This window comes from Cinclus cinclus, chromosome Z (genome assembly GCF_963662255.1).
Source record: "Cinclus cinclus chromosome Z, bCinCin1.1, whole genome shotgun sequence".
In the NCBI taxonomy this organism is placed as follows: domain Eukaryota; kingdom Metazoa; phylum Chordata; class Aves; order Passeriformes; family Cinclidae; genus Cinclus; species Cinclus cinclus.
Genome location: NC_085084.1, coordinates 39,952,618 through 39,976,872, shown reverse-complemented (window position 1 = coordinate 39,976,872; position 24,255 = coordinate 39,952,618). Strand labels below are relative to the sequence as shown.

The 24,255-nt window shown below is 39.5% G+C and overlaps 1 protein-coding gene across 5 annotated transcripts in view; it reads left to right on the top strand.

Moving 5' to 3' along the window:
• PIGG (phosphatidylinositol glycan anchor biosynthesis class G (EMM blood group)) overlaps nt 1–24,255 on the top strand; it is an 80,027-nt gene that overhangs the window by 31,443 nt on the left and 24,329 nt on the right. For 4 of the 5 annotated variants that reach the window (XM_062513329.1, XM_062513325.1, XM_062513327.1 and 1 more), the window contains 3 exons: nt 5,238–5,429; nt 12,101–12,410; nt 21,179–21,342. In XM_062513329.1, coding sequence (XP_062369313.1) covers nt 5,238–5,429; nt 12,101–12,410; nt 21,179–21,342 — 666 coding nt within the window. The remainder of the gene's footprint in view (nt 1–5,237; nt 5,430–12,100; nt 12,411–21,178; nt 21,343–24,255) is intronic. The other variant, XM_062513328.1, reaches the window with a different exon arrangement.

The following is a 24,255-nucleotide window of genomic DNA, read 5'->3' as shown; positions in this document are numbered from 1 at the left end:
TTTCTTTGTACTGGTATCCCCTAACTGGAGGCATGGTTGAACACAGGGTAAGAAATAACCTTCCTTCATCTTCTGGTAAGGTTCTTCATATGCAGCTCCACATGCTGTTGGTTGCCTTTGTCCAAAGGCGTGTCTTATGCTGATTGTTGATTCAGGGTCCACCCAGTATCACCTCTGAAAAGATGGTCAGTCCCCAGTCTGTCCTGGTATGTGTAGCTATTTCTTCCAAGGTGCAGGACTTGTCTCTTCTCCCCACATTGAACTTGGTAAGATTCCAGGTGGGCAATTTCTAGGCTGTCAAGGGGCCTTTGAGTGTCAGCAGACTCATCTACTGTATCAGCCACTCCTCCCAGTTGTGTATCGTGTGTAGACTTGCTCCATGCCCAGCTCATTAGCGAAGCCTTTCAATAGTGTTGAAGCCAGTGGGGGCCAGAGCAAGTCCCAGCGTTGACAGATAGTGACCGTCCTCCAGGTGGACTTTGTGCTCCTAATGGCAACTATGTGAATCCAGCATTTGAGTACTTTTTGGTCCACCTGACTGTCCACTTTTCTAGCATGAGATTGCCTATGGGAATGTTATGGGAGCTGGTGTTAAGAAACTTGTTAAAGCAGAGATAAACAACAATGCCTACTTTGTGCTCTTCCACAGAGGTTGTTGCATCACAAAAAATCTGTTAGGTTGATAAAGTATTCTCCTTCATAAAGCCATCACAACCTATTATTAAAGTCATCTGCCTCCCCCTTCAGTAAGGCTGAAGTACAGCAGCTAGATATCAAAACAAAAATGTTGGAATTTTACAGGTGGATTTCTTCTTCCCTATCAAATTATGTCCTCACATTGAGTGTATTTGCTTAGGTCTTGAAGCAAGTAGGAGAGAAAAGATTCTGCATCTGTACTCTAAGGCTATGACTGATTGTTTGGCTAAAATAGTATACTATAGGAGCTTGTGCCATACGAAGCAAGGAACTTGCTCTCTTTCTCCTGTATTTTGCCTGTTCAACTTGTCATTGTGGTGAACTAAATCACTGAATAGATGTGTCTGGAAAAATAACTCAGGATGGCAGGGAAACTCTTGGTTTCTTGTTGGATCACTTCTCACTCTGATTTACCATCAGTCTTCACAGGCAAATGGGCTGGCTTAATAATAGGAATGCAGGAAGGAAAGTGTATACAAGTCAGCACTGCTATTGAAATTGTTGTAAGAAGAGAATGTAGAATTATCTGCATCTCTTGAAGAGCTGGAGACAAACTGTTTTTTCTTTCTGCCATTGTCAAGCATTCCTTACAAAAACTCACTTGCTTTTCATATCTGTTTTTAGACAGAAGCAGTGATTCCCTACCTTGTGTTTTGGGAAGCTTAAAAAGATCATGCAGCAATTCAGAATGTTGTGCCATGGCAGGCTAAGAGGATGAGTGATCAGGACTGTTGCTGCCACAGTTTTGCCTTCTCCCTTTCATTGATGTAACTACTTCTGCTGTGTTTAGGGAGCAAGTGAAAGAACAGAACCCTGGCAGCCATGGCACAGGTTGGCTCAGGCTGCTGTGGAGCTGCATCTTGACTTCAAACAATGAAGCAATTTTCAGCCTAACTGAATATTATGTATGTCTCCATGCTGACATATACTTCAGTTTCAATGTAGAGTTAAAAGATCGGTAATATTTGAAGTATGACAGTTTTTGGACTTGAATGATGGGATGTAGTTGAGTGTACGACTATTACGTCTCACTGAACAAGCTTAGGAATGGTTAGTCAATGATGCAACTAAATCTACACATCCTGTGCTCTGTAAAGTGTCTGGGAATTCCTATTTGGACAGCATGCTTGCATTTTCTGTGGTTGGAGGTTTTAGCATCTTTGTTCCTTCTCCTTCACACGATAGTAGGGTTGTAGAGATGTCTGTTTCACTAGTGGTTTGATCAGGATTGAGATGATGTGTTTTCCTTATAGCATGAATTAAAAGTTGGTGATAAACTGAGTTGCATAAAGCGCTTACTCTTCTTCCCAAAACACATTGCTAGTCTATAAGGTTGATTGTTACTCTGTTCTTAATATTAGTTTAATTGGTGTAGTTATGTCTTAACAGCATGTTTATTACTAATAAGAATTTGGAACCTTACTTAGATCATGTTTGCCCTTGTTAGTTTGAGTTTGGGCTCCTCAGACTTTTTCTAGTCAGCCTTCTATTTTGTCTCTAAGATAAACTAATGAACAAATGGCTCTCTTTTTTTGTTTCCCTGTATTGATTTTTTTGGATATCTGTGCTCGTGCTCGGACTAGTATTTTGCTTAACTAGACAGTGATTAAGGGGCACAGCTTTTAAAACAGAAAGACTGTTGTCCAAATTTTCCTGTTTGATGTAAGCATCAAAACACAGAAAATCAATCTACCTATAAAGGGTTGGATTTGGCTACTAGGAACGCATTCAGCAGTGCTGGAATAAGGAAGATGTTCTTTGTTATTTGCAGACAGACTGTGAAACATGAACAATACTTCGATGGGAAAAAAGAGCAAAAGTAAATCAGACAGTAGATGAAAGAAAATGTGCAATCTAAATCTGACTGGAAGTCTGGTTTTCTTTTTCGTTGGTTGGTATACAGTTAGCTTTATTGGGCTGTTAATCTTGGTCAGTGCTCACGCTTGAAAGGTGTCAGAGCTGCTAAATGGCAGTGTCAGCTTCAAGACGAGTGACAAGGAGCATCAACATGAGAAGATGATAATTCTTTTAATAATTCTTTTATTTTATTCTTTTAATTCTTTTAATAATGTACCTAACCATCTGCAAATGCCCTTCCTCTCAAAGCTAACACAGCTTGTGATTTCTGTGTATTTGGTTGTAAAATGAAAGAAACAATTTAAGAAAGACCTTATCCACTTAAGTTATTAATCATCCACATTTACAATTCCTTTCACTCTCCTTGTATTTGCAGTAATGAGGTGAGGTCCAAACAGTGGAAGAAAATGTCTTCAACCTTTGTTCTATTATCAGAGGTATGAGTGTAGACCACAACCTGCTACAGTAGGAAGATAGAGCCAAAGTGGTCTTTTTTCTTTCCCTTCTCACCAGATTTTATTTCAGGGAGCTATTGGTTCTTCACTTTCAATTTTCTGGTTTGTGCAAAACCCAGGACATGGCAGCTGAGATAGTTTGAAATACATGAAGCTTTGTGCTTGTATTTCTGAGTAGACTATGAAAACCATGTAGAACTTTGCTAAGTGATTGGACTCTGTGTTAAGCAACTACCATCTCCTTTGAAAATATGTGCTAATTACATATGCTTTTCACTGCCTAACTGTAGGAACCTTGGCTGGAAAACCTTGAAACTGTAGGTGATTTGTGCTGACCTGACTTTGCTTGCTGTAAATACTTTTCTTGTTTCTTCAGTAAATGCTATGTAACACTTACGTAGGATTTTGTTTAACAGATTCATGTGATTCTAAAAATTCCAAACAACATCACAGAAGACTGTTACCAGAAAGCCTGGACATGGGATGTATGTTAGACCTTGTGCTAGCAGTCAAGAATGCAAACTCAATGTGTATTGAGATTTTTAGATAAAGAGACAAAGATGATGATGAGGGTGTGCTATTATTTGTTGCTGATTTGTCTTGTTCTCATACAATCAGTAGCCAAGGACAATAGGACCTGAATGATTAAAATATTCTATAAATGCTCATTTGAAAGGTTTAGTGGCTACTAAATTAGTTGGTTATGTTTTGATCATGAAGAAGGTGGTGTTTGCTTTATCTTCACAGCTTGCTGCAGGAGTCCACTGTTTTTGCTCTCTCCATGTGTAGAGAAAGAATAATTGGGAGGAGAAACATCAAGACTACATTTTCTATCTCATAGTGTTGTAAATCTTATTCCTTTCACTTCCCACCACTGGCTTTCAGAGAACAGTGCATGTCTTGGGAATCTTGTTAAGGTTTACAAACTACTTTACTGGGTCCTGCATACTGAACTAACGGGACAATTCATCATCCCTACAACCTTTTTTCTGTGACTTTTCAAGCACAACAGCTGGAACAGCTATTGGTCAAGCTCCTGATAAAGTGTATACTGGGGATTAGGAAAGTAAACCTCTTTTAAGTAAAATAATTTTTATTAAATGAGAGAGAAAATTGGAGTTTCATAAGTGTGATTGAATTCAATGCAGGTAACAGCCCAGGCATGCTATTAGCTTCCTGAAGTCAGTGATCTTTTATAATGGGGTTTTGAGTTGTGGAAAATAGAAAATGGAGCCCTAGCCTCTCAAAATCTACATGATGTCCTTAACTAAAGGCAAATGTAACAAAATTAGTGGTTTTATAATATTTGGGATACTGGGAATATTTTCAGTAGGCATGGGTTGGCAGTTCTTGGATACAGTAAGCATTCTGAAACTACACGTTAAGGGATGGGATGGGTGCAGATCTTTGCCTTACCCCATTACATTTTGGAGTGCTAATTCCTACTACTGAAGATTTAAATGTATAACACTGGCAGCATGTTCAGTGAAATGCCCTTGATTCTGGGAGGAGTGTTACCTATTTAGGATGCAGGGGAACAAACAAGCAGTATCTGTGATCTTCTCTGCCAATGATGCATATTTTGTGTCTATCTCTTGTATGTGTTGACACAATAAAAGGTGCTATAGTTGCATAAGGGAATCATACTCTGCTAATGAGTTTCTGTGTGTGTGTGTTTTAAACCATGTAAGTATATTTTTGGTCATTTTGGGTAGGTAATGTGTTCTATATGTAGCAGGGTAGGTAGTGTGTCTAAAATTTAACAAATACATATGTAATTATTTGAAAGGACAGTGCAAAATTCTTTTGTGTAGTGCTAGAAAATGAGATGCTGTAGTATAAGGAAAACACACTTTTTCAAAATGTATAAATAACAAAATCTTAGTTTAAAAGCAGTAGACCCTTTTTCATTATGCAGTATCCAGCTCAGTTTTTATATAATTTGCAGAATAACTAGCATATGGTGGAACACAATAATTATACTCTTAAATATGCATGATTGAATAGAAAACCTCATTAATAAAACTGCTTTTCTAAAAATACTGAAATATTTTACCATACCTCTTGGAAAGTTCATAACCGATACCATTGCAGTGATTAATTTGGTGCTGCATTAACTTATACATTTTATTTAATACAGTACTGTACCTAAGGCTCTATCAGATGTGTTTGGCACTAATTACTGTTTTAAAATGGGTTTTTTGTTGTTTTGTTTTTTTTTTTTTCCAGCTCTGAACATAAATCTGAACTCTCCTTCTTGGCTGCAGTCTCTCTTCTTATGATCTTCTTTCTGGTTCAAAGAAGATGCTCCCTGGTTTCAAAAATTGCTATGGCACTTGGGCTCCTGGGAGTCTACAGTTACCGGGCAGCTATTGGAAATGTCATATTTCCATGGCAACATGGTGGCAAAGATATTTCTAAGTAAGTTGATCAACAGAAAAGTAACTGTTTCTAGCCAGGTGTTGAACACTGTGGCTATTAGGGGATGAGGTGGACAGGATGCTCTAGGTTGGAAGTACATTCTTATGAATAGAATTGGAGTTTGTAGGTGACAAGCACTGAATTTTTGTGGTGTGTGCTAAATTTTAAGCTGCATGAAGTATCTTTTGACTGTGACAGCAGTCAGTCAGATAAAAGTTAATATGAGGAAAGTCTAGTAAGTTATACTCCATATTTTTGCTACAAAAAAACTTCAAATGCACCATCTTTTGTTGTTTTAGATAGCCTTGCCACATACAGCAGTGCACAAGCCAAGCTCATTTATCTACTTCTTAGTTTCAAAAAGTGTTTAGTAGTTCAGAGTGCTGTTTTTCCTTACCTTACTTATGCAGTTGAGTGTTCTACAACATGAGCTTTCTAGGTCTCACCTGTGCAGCACAGTTCATAGTAAGGATTTTTAGTCTGATGCTAAGTTTCTTAAAGAACTAGTCAGTAGTTGCCGACTAGTAGTAAGGAAGTAAGAGAGCTGTGGAAAACTTCTGGAGTCAGTGGGAACTTTTGATGAGAAGTAGGAGATTATGGAAAAGAAGCTGTTGAAACCATTGTCATCTGGATGTAATGAACTTTCTCTTGCACTCATTTTGAATTTTATATCAATACAAATGCTATCAGAGCTGCTTAGTGAGGGGCCAGAGACTCACAAGATGTATATAGAGATGGAAAAAGCCTGCAGCTTAAGATTTTAGATTGTAAAGAAGATCGGGTTTGCTAACATGGCATATTTTACAAGAAGTATTTGTTTATATGTGTATCTGGATATATTTACATACATTCCATCTCTCCAAATATTGAAGATAATTCCAATTGTATACTAGTATTAAGTTAACATTGTGTTTTACTTCTGCTTCATGAGAAAATAATGATAATTTTTCCTTACTGTTGGAAAGAGGATTTGTCTCTGTGCTTGAAACATGCCTGGTTTTTGAGTGTGATCTCTAGTTTAGTTTTGTGTTTCAGTAAAGCCTTGGAGAATACTGTCCTTGCAGCATGGGACAGAACATTAAATAGAGTAATTGAGCCACAAATCAAATGTGATTAAAGAAATAAGTGCAGTACTTAAATACAGAAGTGAAACATTTGCTTGAAACTTGTTCATTCTATAGCCAGCAGATGAATCTCAAGTATTACAAGATACAAAGCTTTTTGTATTATTTCTATTATTAAATAAATAGTGAACATGGTGATTTACTTAAATTATGTCAGAGCTTTATATAACCACCAAGTGAACCTTCCCATGGCACGCTGTGGCACGTGATTCTCATCTGGAGAGGTTCTGCCTCTCTCACATACAGTGGTGCCTGTTACTTTGTGCAAAAAAAACCCAGCAAATAATCCAAAACGAACTTGCATCTGTGCCTGCCAGATGAGAACACTGTCTTTGTTGTAATACCTACCAGTGCACAGCACAGGCTGGCTTAGGGCTTCCAGCAGGGTCCCTGGCAGTGGCCACTCATATGCTAACATGGGGGCTTCTCAGTACTTCTAAGTACAAGGCCCAATAGAGAGACATGGTTTTCCCAAGATCAATGATTCATCAAACATTATCTTCAGCAAGGCTCCCAGTACAGCATGTCAAAAGAGATGGTAGACAAATCTTAGTGGATTTCAGATGATGGGTGACATGTTGACACAGTGGTACTAGTTTATTAGATGGTTGATGTGATGTATGTGATAAAAGCCTGTTTAAAATGCAACCAAAAAACCCAGGAGTTTACTTTAAATGTGTCTAGAGGTATCTTTAGTATATTCATGATCTGGAATAGCTCCAGATCCAGATGTAAGGTAGAGGTAGTTTTGTGTAGTATGAGAAAAAATTGTAGGCAGCCACTGCATTTTTTCATGCTTAGTCATTCTTCTCTAAGATGGAGAAACTTTGCTCTTTTTACCTCAGAATTATTTTTTTTTAATTGTAGTCTATGCAGCGAAAAAGATGAGTACATAGTATAATAAAACAAACAAAATAATAGTAGTGCATTTGCTGAGGAACACTTTTTCTAGTTTGCATCTCCATCAACTGGTTAATTCCGGTTTTGACTCAATTTATTGAATACACAAATACCCCAATCTCTTTCCTAAAGTTTCACATTTAAAGTAAGCATGTGGTAATAATTACATCAGACATACCAGAGACATTGAAAAGAGACACTGAATTTCTGTATTCGCTAGAAACACAGGAATTCTCTAAACTTTACTGGCTTTTACTTTATTCTTTCTTCCCCAAAGAAAAAATCCAGTGAGCAATACAGGGCTTTTCCAAACGGTTGCTATTTAAGGGAATAAAACAGTGAATCCTTTTGCATAGGCTGTTAGGTATAACTTTGAATCATTGAAAGGTATATGACAGAACAGTGCGCTGTATTCAGGCCTAGGAAAACTACATTACTGTTGCGTCATGGTTTTGCCTTTCATTCTTGGTTCTTTACATGCAAAAAGAAAATTGCATATTTAATTGCTCTTGCTTATTATTTCTCTTGGTTTTTTTCTCCTGTATGTGAAAAGAATGATTGAATTCAAGCTTATTTTTCAGTAATTGGCTGAGAAGGAATGTGACCTTTCTAAGAAAAAAAAAAATAAATTACAAAACTTACTTTAGAAATTTTGACTAGTGGTGGGTTTTTGTGGTCAGTTAGTTGTACTGGTTACATGAGTATAACTATAATTTTACTATTTTTAGAGTCTTGGTCTAATCCTCCATATATTGCTCAGTCCCAATGACTCAGGAATCCTCACTTCTGAGTGAATTGTATTAACGTAGTATGAGACCATGTTCACTCATTACTCCGGTATAGAGAAGACTGATAGTAACAGATTGACTGGTGGAGCTGCACTCTGCCGTGTGCCACTCAGACAAACAGACCTGACATCCACTTCACAAGAAGCCAGAGACCCCCCTGCCCTCTCACCACCAGCCAGAAGGAAGGGACCTCCAGGATGGAGGAGAGCTGAAATGGGTTCCTGCTTGGGGTGGCAGATGAAACCCCTCCTGACCTGCCTCACCTCCTCAAGTGCCTGTATGCAATGGAGATGAGGCCCTGGAATCTGAGAACCAGGGAAATGAGGACCAGGGAAAGGAAAATGTGGGTGAAGGTACATCGAGGTTGATGAGGCTGTCTATGGCAGAACAGTTTAGCCCCCACATCACAGCCTCCTCAGTTATGAAAAAGAAGGGTAATATTCATTGGTGACTCCCTCTTGAGGGGAATGGAGGGCCTGATCTGCCAGCTGGATCCTCTCTGGCACCTGGATAAGGGACATCACCAAGAAATTTCCCAGCCTGGTGCAGCCCACTGATGATCACCCACTGCTGGTTTTCTAGGTGGGTAAATGACCAAATCCCAACAATAAGGGTGCAGATGATCAAAAGGGACCTCAGGGCTTTGGGGACAGCTGGTCAAGGGATCTGGAGCACCAGCTGTGTACTCTTCTATCCTACCAGTTTTAGGGATTGATGGGGCAAGAAACTGGAAAACCAGGCAGATGAACACCTGGCTTTGAAACTCGTGTTAGCAGCTGAGTGTTCTGAGTGTTCTGAGTGTTTTGTCACAGGTCAGTTTATATGACACAGAGTCTGCTGGCAGTAAATGGGGACCACCTCTTCCAAAGGGGAAATCTTTGCTCAGGATTTAGCAGGGCTCACTGAGAGAGCTGTAGACTAGATTTGAAGGTGGATGTGGACATCCAGGCTTGAACATAGATAAGGTTACAAAGACATGGTGGGGTACCTCACATGACTGGAATGTTGTCATGAAGGACCACACATTGCTTAGGAAAGACAGACCGGCCAGGAAGATGCATAGGTGGAGCTTCCGTCTATGTGAGGAAACACTTGGAATGTTTTGAGCTCTGTCTGGGGTGGATGATGAGAGAATCGAGAGCTTATGGATCAGGATAGAAGAGCAGACTAGGGTGACATTGTTGTGGCTGTTTGCTACAGGCCACCTGAGAGGAAAAAGTGGATGAGGATTTCTGCAGGCAGCTTTACCCTAAGTCACAGGTTCTTGTGGGGGACTTGAACTCCCCTAACATCTGCTGTTAGAGAAGCAACCCAACAAAGTACAAACAGTCCAGGAGGTTCCTGGGAGGCATTGATGACAACATTCTGACACAGCAGAGGATCCCACGAGGAATGGTGTGCTGCTTGGGGAATGGTGTGCTGCTCAACTTCATAACGAACGGGGAAGCCTTGTTGGAGATGAGAAGGTTGGGGACAGCCTTAGCTGTAGTGACCATGAGACTGTGGAGTTCAGCTTTGGGCAAAGAGGAAGTAGGACAACAAGCAATCATGGACTTCAGGAGAGCTAATGTGAGCCTCTTTAGAGATCTTCTTGGAAGTATCCCATGGAAACAAGCCATGAAGGGAAGAGAGGCCCAAGAGAGGTGGCTGATATTCAAGGGTTATTTCCTCCAGGCTTGAGAATGACACATCCTGATAAGCAAGAAATTGGGTAAATAGGGTAAGAGACCAGTATGGATGAACAAAGAACTCCTGTTGTGACTGAAGCGTAAGCAGGAAATACACAGAAGGTGAAAGAAGGGTCTGGCCACTTGGAATGAATATAGAGAAGTTGTCAGACAAGGTAGAAATGAGACAAGAAAGCCCAAGGCTCATCTGGAACTAAATCTGACCAAAGATGTCAAAGACAACAAAAAGAGCTTTTTCAATTACATGAAAAACGAAGGAAAACTAAGAATACTGTGGGCTCTTTACTAGATGGAGCAGAGGACCCTGTAAGAGAGGATGCAGCGAAGTCACGATTACTGAGAACACCTTCTTGCTGCTGGTCACTGACACTGACAAGATCAGCCAGGGATCTCTTACCGAGGAGACCATGATGAAAGAATGTTCAAAGGAAGACTTTCCCTTGGTCAAGGATTGGATTAGGCAATATTTAGGCAAAGCTAACATCCACAAACTCATGGGTCCTGATGAAAAGTATCCACAAGTGCTGAGGGAGCTGATGGGCATAGTGAGGCTTCTAATGATAATTTTTGAAAGGTTGTGGAAATCAGAAATGCCTAAGGACTGGAAGAAAGAAAATGTAACCCCAATTGTCACCCCCGTCTTGAAAATGGGCAAGAAGAAGGATCCAGGAAACTACCAGCAAGTCAACCTTACCTCAGTCCCTGAAAAGGTGATGGAGAGCATCTCTTTCTGAAATGAGGCCATCTCTATCCACATGGATGACAAGAAGGTGCTCAGGAGTAGTCAGAATGGATTTAATAAAGGTAAATCATGCTTGACCAACCTGACTGCCTTCTGCAATGAAACAAATACAGGGATGAGCAAGGGGAGATCAGTGGATGTTGTCTACCCTGACTTCAGCAAGGATTTCAACAATACCCTCACAATACCCTCATAGACAAACTCAAGACGTATGGTTTGGATGAATGGATGCTTAGGTCCTGGTTGAATAGCAGATCTGTGCAGCCCTTTAAAATGACCTCGACAGGCTGGAGAGTTGGGCAGAGAACTGTTCAAAATTCAGCAGAAGCAAGTACAGGGTCCTGCACCTGGGGAGGAAGGACAGGCACCAGCACAGGCTGGGGGTGACCTGGAAAGCAGCTCTGTGGAGAAGGACCTGGGGTCCTGGTGGACAACAAGCTGTCCATGAGCCTGCAGTGTGTCCTGGGGACCAAGAAGGCCAATGGGATCCTGGGGTGCATTAGGAAGAGCATTTTGAGGGAGGTGATCCTGTCCCTCTCCTGAGTCCTGGTGAGGCACATCTGGAGTGCTGTGTCCGGTTCTGAGTTCCTCAGGATAAGAGAGACATGGAGCTCCCAGAGTGAGTTGAGGGGTGGACTCTGGAAGTGGTTAGGGGACTGGAGCATCTCTTTTATGAGGAAAGGCTTAGGGAGCTGGGCCTGTTCACCCTTGAGAAGACTTGAGAATGACTGAGAGACAACCTCAGCAATGTCTCTGAAGGAAAGATGTCAGAGGATGGAGCCAGGCTCTTCTTGGTGGTGCCAAAAAACAGGGCAAGAGACAGTGGCCAGAAACTGATGCACAGGAAGTTTCACTTGAATATGAAGAAGAACTTCTTTACTGTGAGGATAACCAGACATGCAACCAGGTTGCATGAAGATGTTGTGGAGTCTCCCTCACAGGAGATATTCAAGAACTGTCTGGACACAATCCTGTGCAATATGCTCTAGGATGACCCTGCTTGAGCCTTGATCAGGAAGGTTGGACCAGACAACTTGCTGTAGTCTGTTTCAGGCTTAGTTTCTCAGACCTTGCACTTCTAGAATAGCAGGTCATTTTTTAAGCTTAGTGGTCCTTGTCCTTGTCAGCCTTTTTGGACAATATGCTGTGTTTCCTTCAGAAGCTGGCTTTCACTAGAAATCAAGAGACAAATTAATTTATCGGTGGTTTGAAGACAGTGTAAGTGCTAATTGCACTTACAACTTAAAACATACTTTTTTTTTGTAATGGAATTGCTTAGGGATTTGAAAAATACTAGCCTTGGATTTAACCTGTTTGGCAGAACTGGCTGGTCTTGACCTCTCTTGAAAGGCTCTGATGTAGGTATAAGTAAGTAACTAATCTTGCTGTTTTATTTATTAATTTTTTTTCCATTTTATTTTCTCTTTAGGGGGATTACTGAAGCTCGTTTTGTTTATGTCTTTGTTCTTGGCATAATCTTCACTGGCACTAAAGATTTGCTAAAGTCACAGGTTATTTCTGTGGACTCCAGCACGAAGAGCACAGGATTATGGGAAGTATATAGTGGATTGGTTCTACTAGCAGCTCTTCTATTTAGACCGCACAATTTACCAGTCTTGGTGTTTTGTCTGCTGATTCAGACAATGATGACAAAATATATTTGGATACCTTTGAAATTCGATGCAGCACAGATTACTATCATGCACTACTGGTTTGGCCAAGCTTTCTTCTATTTTCAGGTAAGCTGAATACTTTATCCACTGCAGAAGTGGGAGAGGGAATAGTTTTTCAAAGAAATAGTGTCCATTGTAAATAAAATGCTTAATGATTATTACACTGGAAGAGTTTACTGAGTTCTTAGAAGGATTTAGCTTCTAAATGCTTTTTTAACGTTTTGTTTTCAGAATCAGGAGAAGACACATACCTTAGTGTCTTATTCTCAGTGTAGATCTCCAAAAGTGTTACAGGGATCAGATACCTATGCTAGGATGATTTTGGTCTTTTAATGGGCCTTGTAAGTACTTTTCAGATGATAATTTTAAAATGTCATCTGAGTTGATTAATACCAGTAAAAGGCAGGTGGCTTTTGTCACTGGTTCTTGAAGCTTACAGTAGGTCTATGTACTGTTTAAGACTGAAGGAAAATGCTGTGGCATGTAATATCTCCTATGAAAACCAGAACTAATTTTCTTTCTTATATCAAATTATGCCTTCTTTCCTGAGGAGCCTTACTAACTTCTATCACCTAGTTAGTTCCCTGCATTGCAAATATAAGATCGTAATGCCACAAAAACTTTGCTTTGCATTGAAACTGGAGAGGATCTTTCTACTTCCATTATTCTTGGAACCTTAGTGTTGCAGGCTGTCTAAAGAGGGCATTTGTTAACCTGGGAATCAGATTTAGGAGTCAGGGTTTGCAAAACTTCAGTATGAGACCTTTGTTGATTTTACCTCTGAGGCATGGCTGGGGATGTTAAAACTCTGGTCAAGCTTAGGGTATGAGGGTTGGTTTGACTGAGACTAGTATATGTCCGGATAGGGAACTGCTGATGCAGGTAATATCATCATGATTCATCCCTTACTACCCACTTTTTCTATTCAGAGGGCATATAATTTCTTGGTTGAGTGGCTTTTGCATGTTTTGAATGTTACTCTTTAGGCAGTCAGCTTTGATTACAGCCTTCTAAGAGCACTGCTTAGTGCAGCTGGCAAAATGCTGAAGACAGAGCCATCTCTGTACTGAGGTACCAAACAAAAACAGAAGTTTAATGGTGGGGAGGCTGGCAAGAAAATGCTAGTCATGGAAAAGAGACTAATAAATAATGGTTCAGATTTTTTCATAAAGCAGCAAATGGTTCATAAATGTTTTCATTGATGCTGAATTCGTGGTACGCTTGGCTGAGAATTTCACAGAGCTATGAAATTACAGGAGAGTTGAAGCTGGAAGATGCCTCTGGAGATCATTTAGTCCAACCTGACCCCATGAAACAGCAGGGCAAACAGACCACGTTGGTCTGAACTGTCTCCATTCCCTATTTCGAATACCTGAAAAGGTGAAGACTCTGCAAGCTCTCTGAGCAGTTGGTCCACCTTGGCCACCCTAGCTAGCAAAAAAGGGGCATTTTCTGATTTTAATCAGAAGTTCTTGTATTTCTGTGTCTGGGTATTGCTTTTCATCCCTTTGCTACTCACTATCAGGTGACCGAGAAAGTCACAATCTGGCTCATTTTCTGTACTTTCCCATATCAGGTATTTATACACATTGTTATGATCCCTGCTGAGCTTTCTCCTCTTGAGAATAAAAAGACCCAGGGAGTTGCTTGTATGACACATGGTTTGTTCCCGCCATTATCTGTGGTGCTTCAGTGGACTTTTTCTGGCACACCCATGGCTTTTTCATGGTGGCAAGCCCAGAACCAGACCCAGGCACCCAAATGTGGATCTCAACACTGCTTATAAGAGAAAATAGAGATCTCCCTTAAACAGCTAGTGAGGCTCTCCCTTAATGGAGTCCCAAATGCTGTTGGTCTTTGCGCAAAAAGGACAATAGCTGGGTGATCTCTTCCAAACTGCTTTCCATATGGTTAGTTCCCAGTGTGACCAAAGGCAAGGTTTTATTCCTCCCCAAGTGCTGGATTTGGCATTTCCAAAGTACACTTGCTGCATTTCTTGTCATTTCATTCCTTCAACCTGTCAAGGTGCCTCTGACAGCACCTCTGATGGCAGAAGACCTATCTGTTGTATCTACCACTCTCACAGTTCTGTATTGTGTGCAGACTTCCTGAGAGAACTCCCTGTCCCACTGCCCAGGTCATTGGTAAAGATGTTCAACAGTATCAGCCCAGTGTCAATCCCTGTGGCTGATCACTAGTGATTGGCTTCCAGATGGACTTCAAGCTGCTGATGGCAGCCCTGTGAGCTCAACATTTGAGCCATTTCCAGTCCACGTGAATGTCCAGCTTCCTAGTCTGGACTGCATCCATTTGTTTGCCTGAGGAGATGCTTAAAAGTGCATGTGAGGTGAAAATGCCATAGATAAATGTAGCCCGTGTATCTTCAGCCAGAATGGCATAATGGAAAAGTAAACAAAAGCTTCTTAAAGTAATAGTTTTGTTTTGGAAGTGTAATGTGACAGGTTAAATATTGTGTCTCTTGTGCTCTAAATGATGCCAAAAATTTGGGACGAACTTTTCTGGAAGAATTTACATCAGTTTTGAAGCAGCTGTAAACATCTGCCAGAAATGAGCTGTTAGAGTTATCAAGAGTTTGATACATCTTTCCATTTGACTGTGCTGTGTCAAAGGGTTTTTTTCTACACCAATATTTATGCAAGACAATAGAAGATAACAGGATCTGGTAACATCTGTTTCAGCTTTCTAGTGGTCTTAAACTGGTGTATGGAAAAGACTGCTGTTTTTCATGATGAACGTTTTGCAGTTTCAACTACCCTTGCAATTGAGGATTTTTTTTGTTTTGTTTTTAGAAGACTGGAACTAGCAATTTCCATTTTACTTGACTATAAATTATGGTTTTGCACATCCTGCAGTTTCAGAGCATCTGTCTAGGCCCCGTCACTCTGCTGGCAGTTATGACATTTCTTTTAGACGTGTTTTCTTTGGAAGTAATAACTTTCAGTATGATACAGATTTCAGCAAACTGTAGGATATTTGAAAAATTATTTTTGACAAGGGAATTTCTTCCACAAAGACATGTTGCTGAGTCGCAGCATCCAAATCTCATAGTAGAGAAATTTTCCTTTGCTCTATTTTGAGCCATATTTCTAGATGGGTCTTTGTACATCTTCCATAACTGTAACATCTGGAAAGTGATCTCATCTGGGTGATAGTTACTTATCAAAACTTCTGTTAGAACCACAGCAAAGCTTTTTCCCTCATGTTTCTCATGCTGCTTTGTATGAAATAGAGCAGGTCCAGATAAGAAGCTGCCTTTTGTGTCCCAAAGCTCCAGCTTTGAAAAGACTGTTTTGAATTAGCAGTTGCTTAGCAAAAATGTCTCAGAATTCTTTGTTTTAGCACAGGACCCTTTAAAAATGTATCAATTTCAGAAGAACATGCTAACAGTCTTTTAGATTTTTTCTGTGTGTCTGTCCACAAAAATTCAGGTGTGTGCCTATTCGCAATGCCCAAGTCTCATTAAAATGACAAATGAATTGTAATAGAACAGGAAGGATTTCCTCTGTTTTCTCGCTTTATTTCTCTTTTTGCTTTTCTATTTTCAGAATGTCTTAGAAATGTTTCAGAAATAGAGAAATCAATTTTGCTAGTGAAAAAAAAGAGCTTTAAGGGTCAAGACAGATGGAATTTTCTTTCCCAAACCCTCCCTCTTACTCCTTAGAGAACAAGATTTTGGTTCTCTTTTAAAAATGTTGTGAGGACATTTATATTAGTTGCCTTTTTAGGATGGAGATTAGGAGTTTGACCAAAATACCCATCTTTAGATGTCAGCTTGTTCTTTTATTCTCTGATGAAAAAACTGTTCTGAAGGTATGGAAAGAAACAAATTGAATCATACAAGGGTAAGAGGGACTTTTTTTTTTTTATTTCACAATTGAAAGTAGTTATCTGATATGCAGAATATTACCGTGGAAGAGTAGAATGTTTGAACTGGTGATTCATGAATTACAGAGGCTACAAAGGTGCCTCAAAATCTAATTAATGCTCTCTCTTCAGTTTGTAAATTTCTCTCAGTTTATTCTGAGAATAGCCTTTCCAGTCTGGGTCTGTATTTCCAAGGACGGAAGGAACTTCTTCCAGAAATTATGTGTAATTTCATACCTCTTTTATGTTGTTTTTCGCAGTGTGGCATTCTGATCTGCATTATCTGGGAAAAAAAAAGCTGGCAACATACAAAACTGAATTATTAATTTATTTTTAAAAATATATTTAAATACATTCTTCCCTTTCCTTAGAGTTCTGTCTAGGGTATGAATGACTTGTTGCAAGGGAAAAGTGCTCAGTTTGTATAGCTTAAAATCAGGATTGAAATGTTTCTTTGGTTTATTAATGATGTATAATTAATGGACAGCTGTCACTGAACTATAGATGCAGGATCTGTACCAGATAAGCAACAGGTGAACTTTTACCAATATTTATGCTATTTTGTGTACCTTATTTGGTAAAAAAAAAATCTATTCCCTGCACTGAGACACCTACCCCCTAACATATAGAGGTAACCTCTTCCCTTCAGGTGTGTTTAGTCTCTTCTCATGGCAATGCAGTTTTCCCTGTTTACTAACAACTCCTTTGACAAAGGCAGGAATTGTCTTCCTTAAGTGAGTGATGGAAGGTGGAACTCTGGATATATCCGTACCAGTTTAGTAACAGATTTTAATTGTTTGACTAAGCCATTTGATCTTTTTCCTTTACCTTGTGGGAAAGCCAGGAAGGTCTTTCTTGGTGACAACTTCCAGATCCCTGCCTTACTTCTGTGCCTCCTGGTGATGTGACACCATTCTTGCTGGGTTTAGCAGCTACCTGTCCTGTTCATGACCATCAGTGCTGAGTTCTTACATTTTGACTGACTTAGGAAAGTGTTGTGTTTCAGACAGAGCATGTATGGTTTGTTCTCAGATATTGAATAAACATTAAGGAAGTACAGCTGGCTTGCTTCTGCTGGAGGAGTCCATCAAATTCTCACCTTCAGTACTGACCTCTGTTCAGCTCGCTCTTGGTAACAGATAGTCACTTGTTTACTGCCTCAGGAGCAAGCAATACCCATGCTAGAATTCTAGGGGAGAGATGTGAAGGAAGCACAACTGAATCATTAGGTATGATGTGTACTGCTGACATAGATTTAAATGTCTTCCCTTGACTTTGTTTTTCCAAGTTTTGTGGTCACTAGAGCTGTCACTATTGAACTGACTGAGTCCAAAGTGATGCTAGGGTTTTAATTTCCAGACAGGCATAAAGATCTAATGTAGCATACAAAAAATAATAGCAGGCTTATTGTTGAAATACAAAAATTGAAAACCACTGAAATTTGTTGGTGACGTAGATCACATTGAATACTAAATTTAAACTGTGCTAGCTAAATGGAGCAGGAGAAGAGAAATATAAATGAAATATGGAATGCTTCCATCTGGAAATAGGAGAGAGGTTTGGAGAACTATTTTTTCACATGTCTTGGTGTGATCATGAAGTAAATGAGACTTGCCCATGTTGCTGAGCCTTTATTAAGTCTTGGTAGACAATATGGTACATAATGACTAAAGCAGTTACTCTGTCTTGCTGAGTACGGATTGTAAACGATGGCCTTTTGAATATAATAGTAAAAATAGCCTTGCTCAGGATAGCATATTTAATGAATGAGGCACTGTTCTTTCAAAAAAAATAATGTAGAATCCTTCAAGACTTAGATCTTAGATCCTTCAAGAAGTAGATCTGTGAAAACTCCAAGTGTACAGAATAAGCAAGGCTGACAGGAACAGATACTGCTTTTCATTAATTGGTTGCTGTATCTGATGAACATGAGGGAAAAAAATAAAGCATCTGGATGTGGATGCTAATTTTTTGATTTCGAATGTAAGTGGGGGAAAAAAATTAAGGTGGGTTGAAAACAAATGCCTTGGTCTTACTTTTGATTTTGCTTTCTACACTTCATCTGTGTCTGAGCCCCATCTCCTGTCTCAGAGTTTAGTTAGCAGACTTCAGGGTCGTGTCCTTGATTGAGAGAGAAGCTGATGGGAGAAAAGCAGAGGGAGGGGCCTGCCCTTCTTCCATTCTGGTTGTGTTTTAATCTGATGCTTTACTGCTTGTGTTTTATCCCAGCAATGTAAGCAGGTATGTGTGTGCCTGTTTTGTACTTTGTTTACCTGCCTGGGACCTGGACCTGGTGGCTGGACTTTCTGGCCTAATCTTGGACTTGCCTTTCAGTACAGACTTGCAATCTCTGGGCTGCATCTAGCCTTGATCACTTTTTCTGGATCCAGCTCTGACCTGGACATACCACTGAAGAGTACTGATTTACTGCTCTCACCTGCCTTGTTTTCACACTTATTTCCCATCTTACCTTCCTCATTGGAAAATTCATCAAGAGATTCTCAGGCTTGCAATAATATAAGTAGTATTCTGGAAGCACTTTGAATTGTCAGTTATTTATTGTGTGGAGTATTAGAATTTGTAGCTATGAAAATTTAGTGTAAATACATGAATTTGTCTTGGAGAAAGATATCTAATGTGAAGCAAAAATGCTTCTTGCTACTCACTAGTCCTTTTCCAGTAGAACAGTGGCAGTAGTATTCATGAGGCTCAGCAGATTCTTGGTAGGAGCAAGATGTTTGGACACTTCACAGGGTGATTTGGAGTTGTGTGTGGATCCAAATGTGTGCATCCTTGTCTACAGCTATGTCACTTTAAACAAAGTCAAAGACAGATAGAGTGAGCCCTGTGGGGAAGGGACTTGGGGAGCTGAGGAGGAGAACCTGTTCCTTCCTCCAGGTTCCTTGCTTGCCCTAGCTACCTTCCAAAAGGAAGTACATCTTTTTGCCTGCACTGGTTCTGCAGGACCAGTGACGTGCACTGTAGCACTGCATTTATTCTTGCTTCTTCTCACATACTGTGGCATGGGGAGCTGCCCCAGGGTGCCAAAATCAGCCATGCACATGTGGATTAAACACTGTAAAGAGACCTTTCAGCTCCTCATGACACAAGCAGAAAGGATTTCCTGATGTCTCATCCTTTCTCCTTTGTACACATCATGCAGAGGAGAAGGGGAATGAAGAATATGTGTTTGTGGTGGGCAAAAGACCTGCTGCTATACCCATCTATATCTGTTAAAGCTGGGGAGTAGCCTTGTTTTACACCTTTCTTTTCCAATCTCATATTACAGGTTCTAGAGCACAGATATGCTTTTTTTTTTTAAGCTGCTTATCAGTAGTTGTGCTTTGTGCTTTTATTTCCTTTGCTCCTGGCATTGCTGGACATTACACTAAATTCATAACAATAATTGATTATACTGGTGCAGCAATTTACTACACTGGTGCATGATGAAAGTCAAAATGAGGAAGATTAACAGTCATAAGTCAAGATTTTTCTACTCTATGATATCTTGGTAAAATCCATACTATACAGCCCTCTTACAGCTTCAGGCTCCCCTTACATTCTGGAATATCTTCATGGTGGGATTGATGGGGATGGTGACTGTTTAGAATGAGCTCTAAATGGTTCCATCAATATAGATGCCTTTTTTCTCTTAGATTTTAGAGTTGTCTCAGGAACAGGTATTTTTGCTGGTGCCTAGTTAGTTTTGTACCTAAAATAGCTGCCTGTCTTTTGTGCTTCCCTGTGCACTCTGGGCTTTCTGACAGAAGTGTGTATTTGATGATAGCACTTCCTTGCTGGGGTAACTTGCAGTTAAAGAGAATTGCAGTCACTAAGGTGATCCGGGGTCAGATTTGAGGGAAATGGGGAGCCACCACTCCTCATATACTCTGCTGGGATTGAGTGTAAGGCTATTGGTAGTGACAATCCTTACATTAGTGTTGTTCGGGAATTCTGTAAATGGCAAAAGGGGGTTTGATGGCTGTTAGAATATCAGTCCTATAGAAACTGAACAGTTGCTCAGGGTACACCAAGAATATCTTAGAGCTTTCTCACTAGTCTGAGGACCTATCTCTGATCTGTTAATTTAAGAAATACTCTGCCTTAATCATAGGGTGTGTTTGTTACTTTAGGTATTTGGGTAAAGGTAAGTACTTCTGGATTTTCAGTGGCAAACCCTTCCTTCAATTTTACATTGTTCGTTGTTATTTTGTGGTCCTGGTCACTGGAAAAAAAAAAAAAAAAACAGGTAAAACATATCAGACTTTGACATCTCTTGATACTTTAAATGCTGTATGTTCCTTCTGTTTTTCTCTTGGTAGGTTTAAATGCCTTTTATTGATGAGTCAGGCTATCTAGACTGACTTCTGGTCTATTTCAACACAATCTTATGTGGTGTAGAGATTTGGGAAGGAGAAACCTCTCTGAATTTGTCTGTCCTAATCTGTTTACATGCAGGAACTTGTGCCATGAGGCAGGGAGGTGGGCGATATAAAGTTCCATTGAAGCTCTAAATTAGGGTCCTGCTGTCTCTGAAGGCAAGACATATGTATTTCCTGGTGTAATTTTAGGCTGCAGACCTAAAATCTTGTGTTTGAACCACGTGTGATGAAAAATGCATCTTTTCATTAATGTGTCTGAAATCAGCAAGTGGAGCTGCTTATTTTTTTTTTAATGTAACTTATTAAACAATAGGCATGTTAATTTGCAGACAAAATAACACTCGCAAAGCATCATGCTGTTTATGCCTTTGTTAATCTGTAAATTCTAATTAAAAGCACTTGTTTGGTAAGATGTTTTATTGAAATTCAGATGTAAAGCATATAGCTGTACTGCAAAGCAATTTGAAGAGTAAGTCTGTAATGAGTGCAATAATTAATATTATTCTAATGTATTTTAAATGTGTCTTTGGAAGTATTTGCTATTTATTATTTCATCTCTGTTTTCAGGGAAATTCAAATGGCATTGCTACTGTGGACATTTCAGCTGGTTTTGTGGGACTAGACAGCTACGTAGAGATACCAGCTATCTTCCTCACAGCATTTGCAACATATGCAGGACCTTTCCTTTGGGCCATCCACCTGCTGTGCTACTTGAGTTCTGAAGTTAGCAGGTAATAATTCTTGAACTAAAGTAATGCTCCTCTATGCACTGCAGATAAAAATACCATCCATAGAGTGTATATTTTTTCAAAGAAATTTTTGTTCACATAATCCTTTTCCCTGAAAGTTAGTTTTGTGTTAAAAATTGCATGTTTCTTTTTCAGTATAAGTTTGTAGCACCTAACTCTTCCAGTTCCATTTTATCTGCAGAAGTTTTGCTTTGGGAATATATACACGTATGTTTTACTAATTTTGTTTCTTAATGGGTTCTCAGTTTGCTGTACTAAAGTACTTTAGATTTTATTATTTTTTTAGGACAGCATGTTCTGCCTAAAAACATTTTTCTCGAAACCTTGTAAGTTAGAGGCCTGAAAAGGGCTTTTTAAAGTACTAGAATATAATGCAAACTTAACTAACTTGGTGTTCTTTGAATGTCCTTCTTTGACATAGTGACACACAAAGTTGTATAAACAAAACATACTAATATTATTGTATATTACTGGTTACTGCAGTCATTTGTAGCTGAAATATTTGTACTTCTCTGGGTATCTTGTGTGGTGAATGAGTTAAAGTAAAATGAATTCTTTCACTGGAATTTTAAGAAGACCATTGTAAAATGCTAATGCAATTTTAAGAGTATGCATATAAAATCCAGTTGGGCTCTCTAAGATTGCTTTTAACTCATCATTCAGGATCTCTGAACTGAACATTACAATATGTTAAAATAGGGGAGTTGTGAATTCCATATTGTATCATATTAGTGCACAAATGCCAAAACATGATATATTTTCACAGAATTAACATTTGACATTGACTAAATTCTTACCATCTCAGAGTCTTTTCTCTGTTATCTACTTTTTTTTCAATGATAAAAAAATATTGCAGTAGGCTTGACAGGTGGGATTTTAGACAGTATTTAGTTTATCACAACTTTTTGCCCTAGGCATTGTCATCCTCTGTAAACCACTGACTCCCTTTTATCTGCAGGGTGTCACCTGGTTTCACTCTGTCAGTGATCTTTATTTTCTGGCTTCTCTCTTCTCTTTTTGCTTCTTTATTTTGGGCTGTGCCTACACTGTGTACTTGTGTTGGCTCAGTTGTGTTCATTAAAGGTGTCAGGAGATGGGATCAGCAGCTGACCAAGCTGCACAGACCAGTGGAGGTTTTTGAGCCAGGCAGGACCTGTTCTAGCAGACTAAATTTGTGCATAGTCACTGTTTCCATTGTTCTGGATTAACAGGTTCCCTTAACAGGTATTCACAGTGACCTTTGTTCACTGATTTGCCTGTCTGCTGCATGTCTCTCTAAAGATGTCTAGCAGTCTCTACTTGGTTGCTATGGATTTATGCAGACCAGTGCTAGGCCATTGTATTGATCTACTCATGCACTCCTCAGTGTAAATTGAGACTCACTGTAGAACCTTACTTCTTAGTCTGAGGCCAGCTACCTTAGTCTTCAGTCTTAAATAGATTGACAGTGTCTAAGTACTGGTGTTTGAGTATAATACTTCTGAAAGCCAGGTTTTTCTATGTTCTTTCTGTTATTTTTTTGCTTCAGGAGGAGTAGATGTGGAGTACACTAATTATTGATGACTTGATTTGTGTAGCCTCAGAAAGCCCTTTCTTGAATTTTCCTTATTACCTATTGACTTGACACCAAACTCAGTTTTGGCTCTGTTTCTAATGCTCCCCAGTTTAACTTTAGTTACTGCTTTGCTCAATCAATATATTTTTCCAGTATCCAAACTCTTCAAGTTTTCTCCATTCTTTCAGCTCTGTTTTAACAAAAGAGTGAGCATGTACATATAAAAAGTTTTGCTACTTCTCGTCTTGTAAATATGTGATCCATGAATCTGGATATTGCTTGCATTCTATGAATGTCCTGTTTTTCCCAATTGCTTTATACCTCTGCTGTGATTTGTTTAAAATTGCGCTGTGCCATTTAACTGTTCACATCTGTGTTTCTGCCATGATGGGATTTTTTTTTTGCAGCCCCACTCTCCATTCTTCATTGTCGCACTGTAGGTGCTTTGGAACTGACACTTTTTGCTTGAGCTTGGAGGATTCTGATCAGTGTAGAGAGCACTGCTTTGGCAGCATTGTCTGTGGAAGGAGGAGGAAGAAAATAATTTAAAGAATGCAGTTTTATTGTTGTTTAAAACCTAGACTGCAGACTGTGATGAACACTAACATACAATGAAGAGAAAATGGTAACATACAGCATGTTTTTGGAAAGGTCTTCTAACAAATTAACAAGAAGCTTTTGGTGACAGAATCTTTGAATATCTGTACTTGTTTTATGTTGCTTCAAATAATTTGCCTCTACAGTCACGTTGGTTGTTGTTCTGATGTTCTCCTGGTTGAATTTTTGCAGATTAAATCTCAGCTAGTAGTGTTGCCAGGTACAGTGCTGTCTTAACCTGCTCTCAAATGGGTAGCTACGGCCTGTAACACCCACATCACTTATGTAAGTAGATTTCATCAAGCAGCTTGTGTCTGTAGCCATTTTAAGCTGACCATTTAATGGGTCATCTGGTAAGGCTGTTTCCTCAATGAAACAGTACATAAATATGGACTGGAATCTCTAGCTGATGGGACATGCTTAAATTGGTATTGTTATCTGCTCAGAGTTTAGGATATATGCTTTTTATTTTACTCTTGTGCTTTGCCATTGCTGTCCAAATGATTCTTACTACTTTCGTGTTACTTCTTGGAGCCAAAGCTGAAACTGCAGAAGGTAGGGGGTTGGCTGTTTCATGTGTTTTCTTAAGTGTATGGGAGAGTGAACTTTTTTAAAAAAGTGCTAGATGCTTCAGGATGTTCTTTATAAAACCTTCTTATTAACTGCTTTATGGCAATGTGCTTTGGTCAGTGGAATTCAAACCCCTGCTTTTTGATGTGGTCCTGAGAGCAAGACGAAAATGT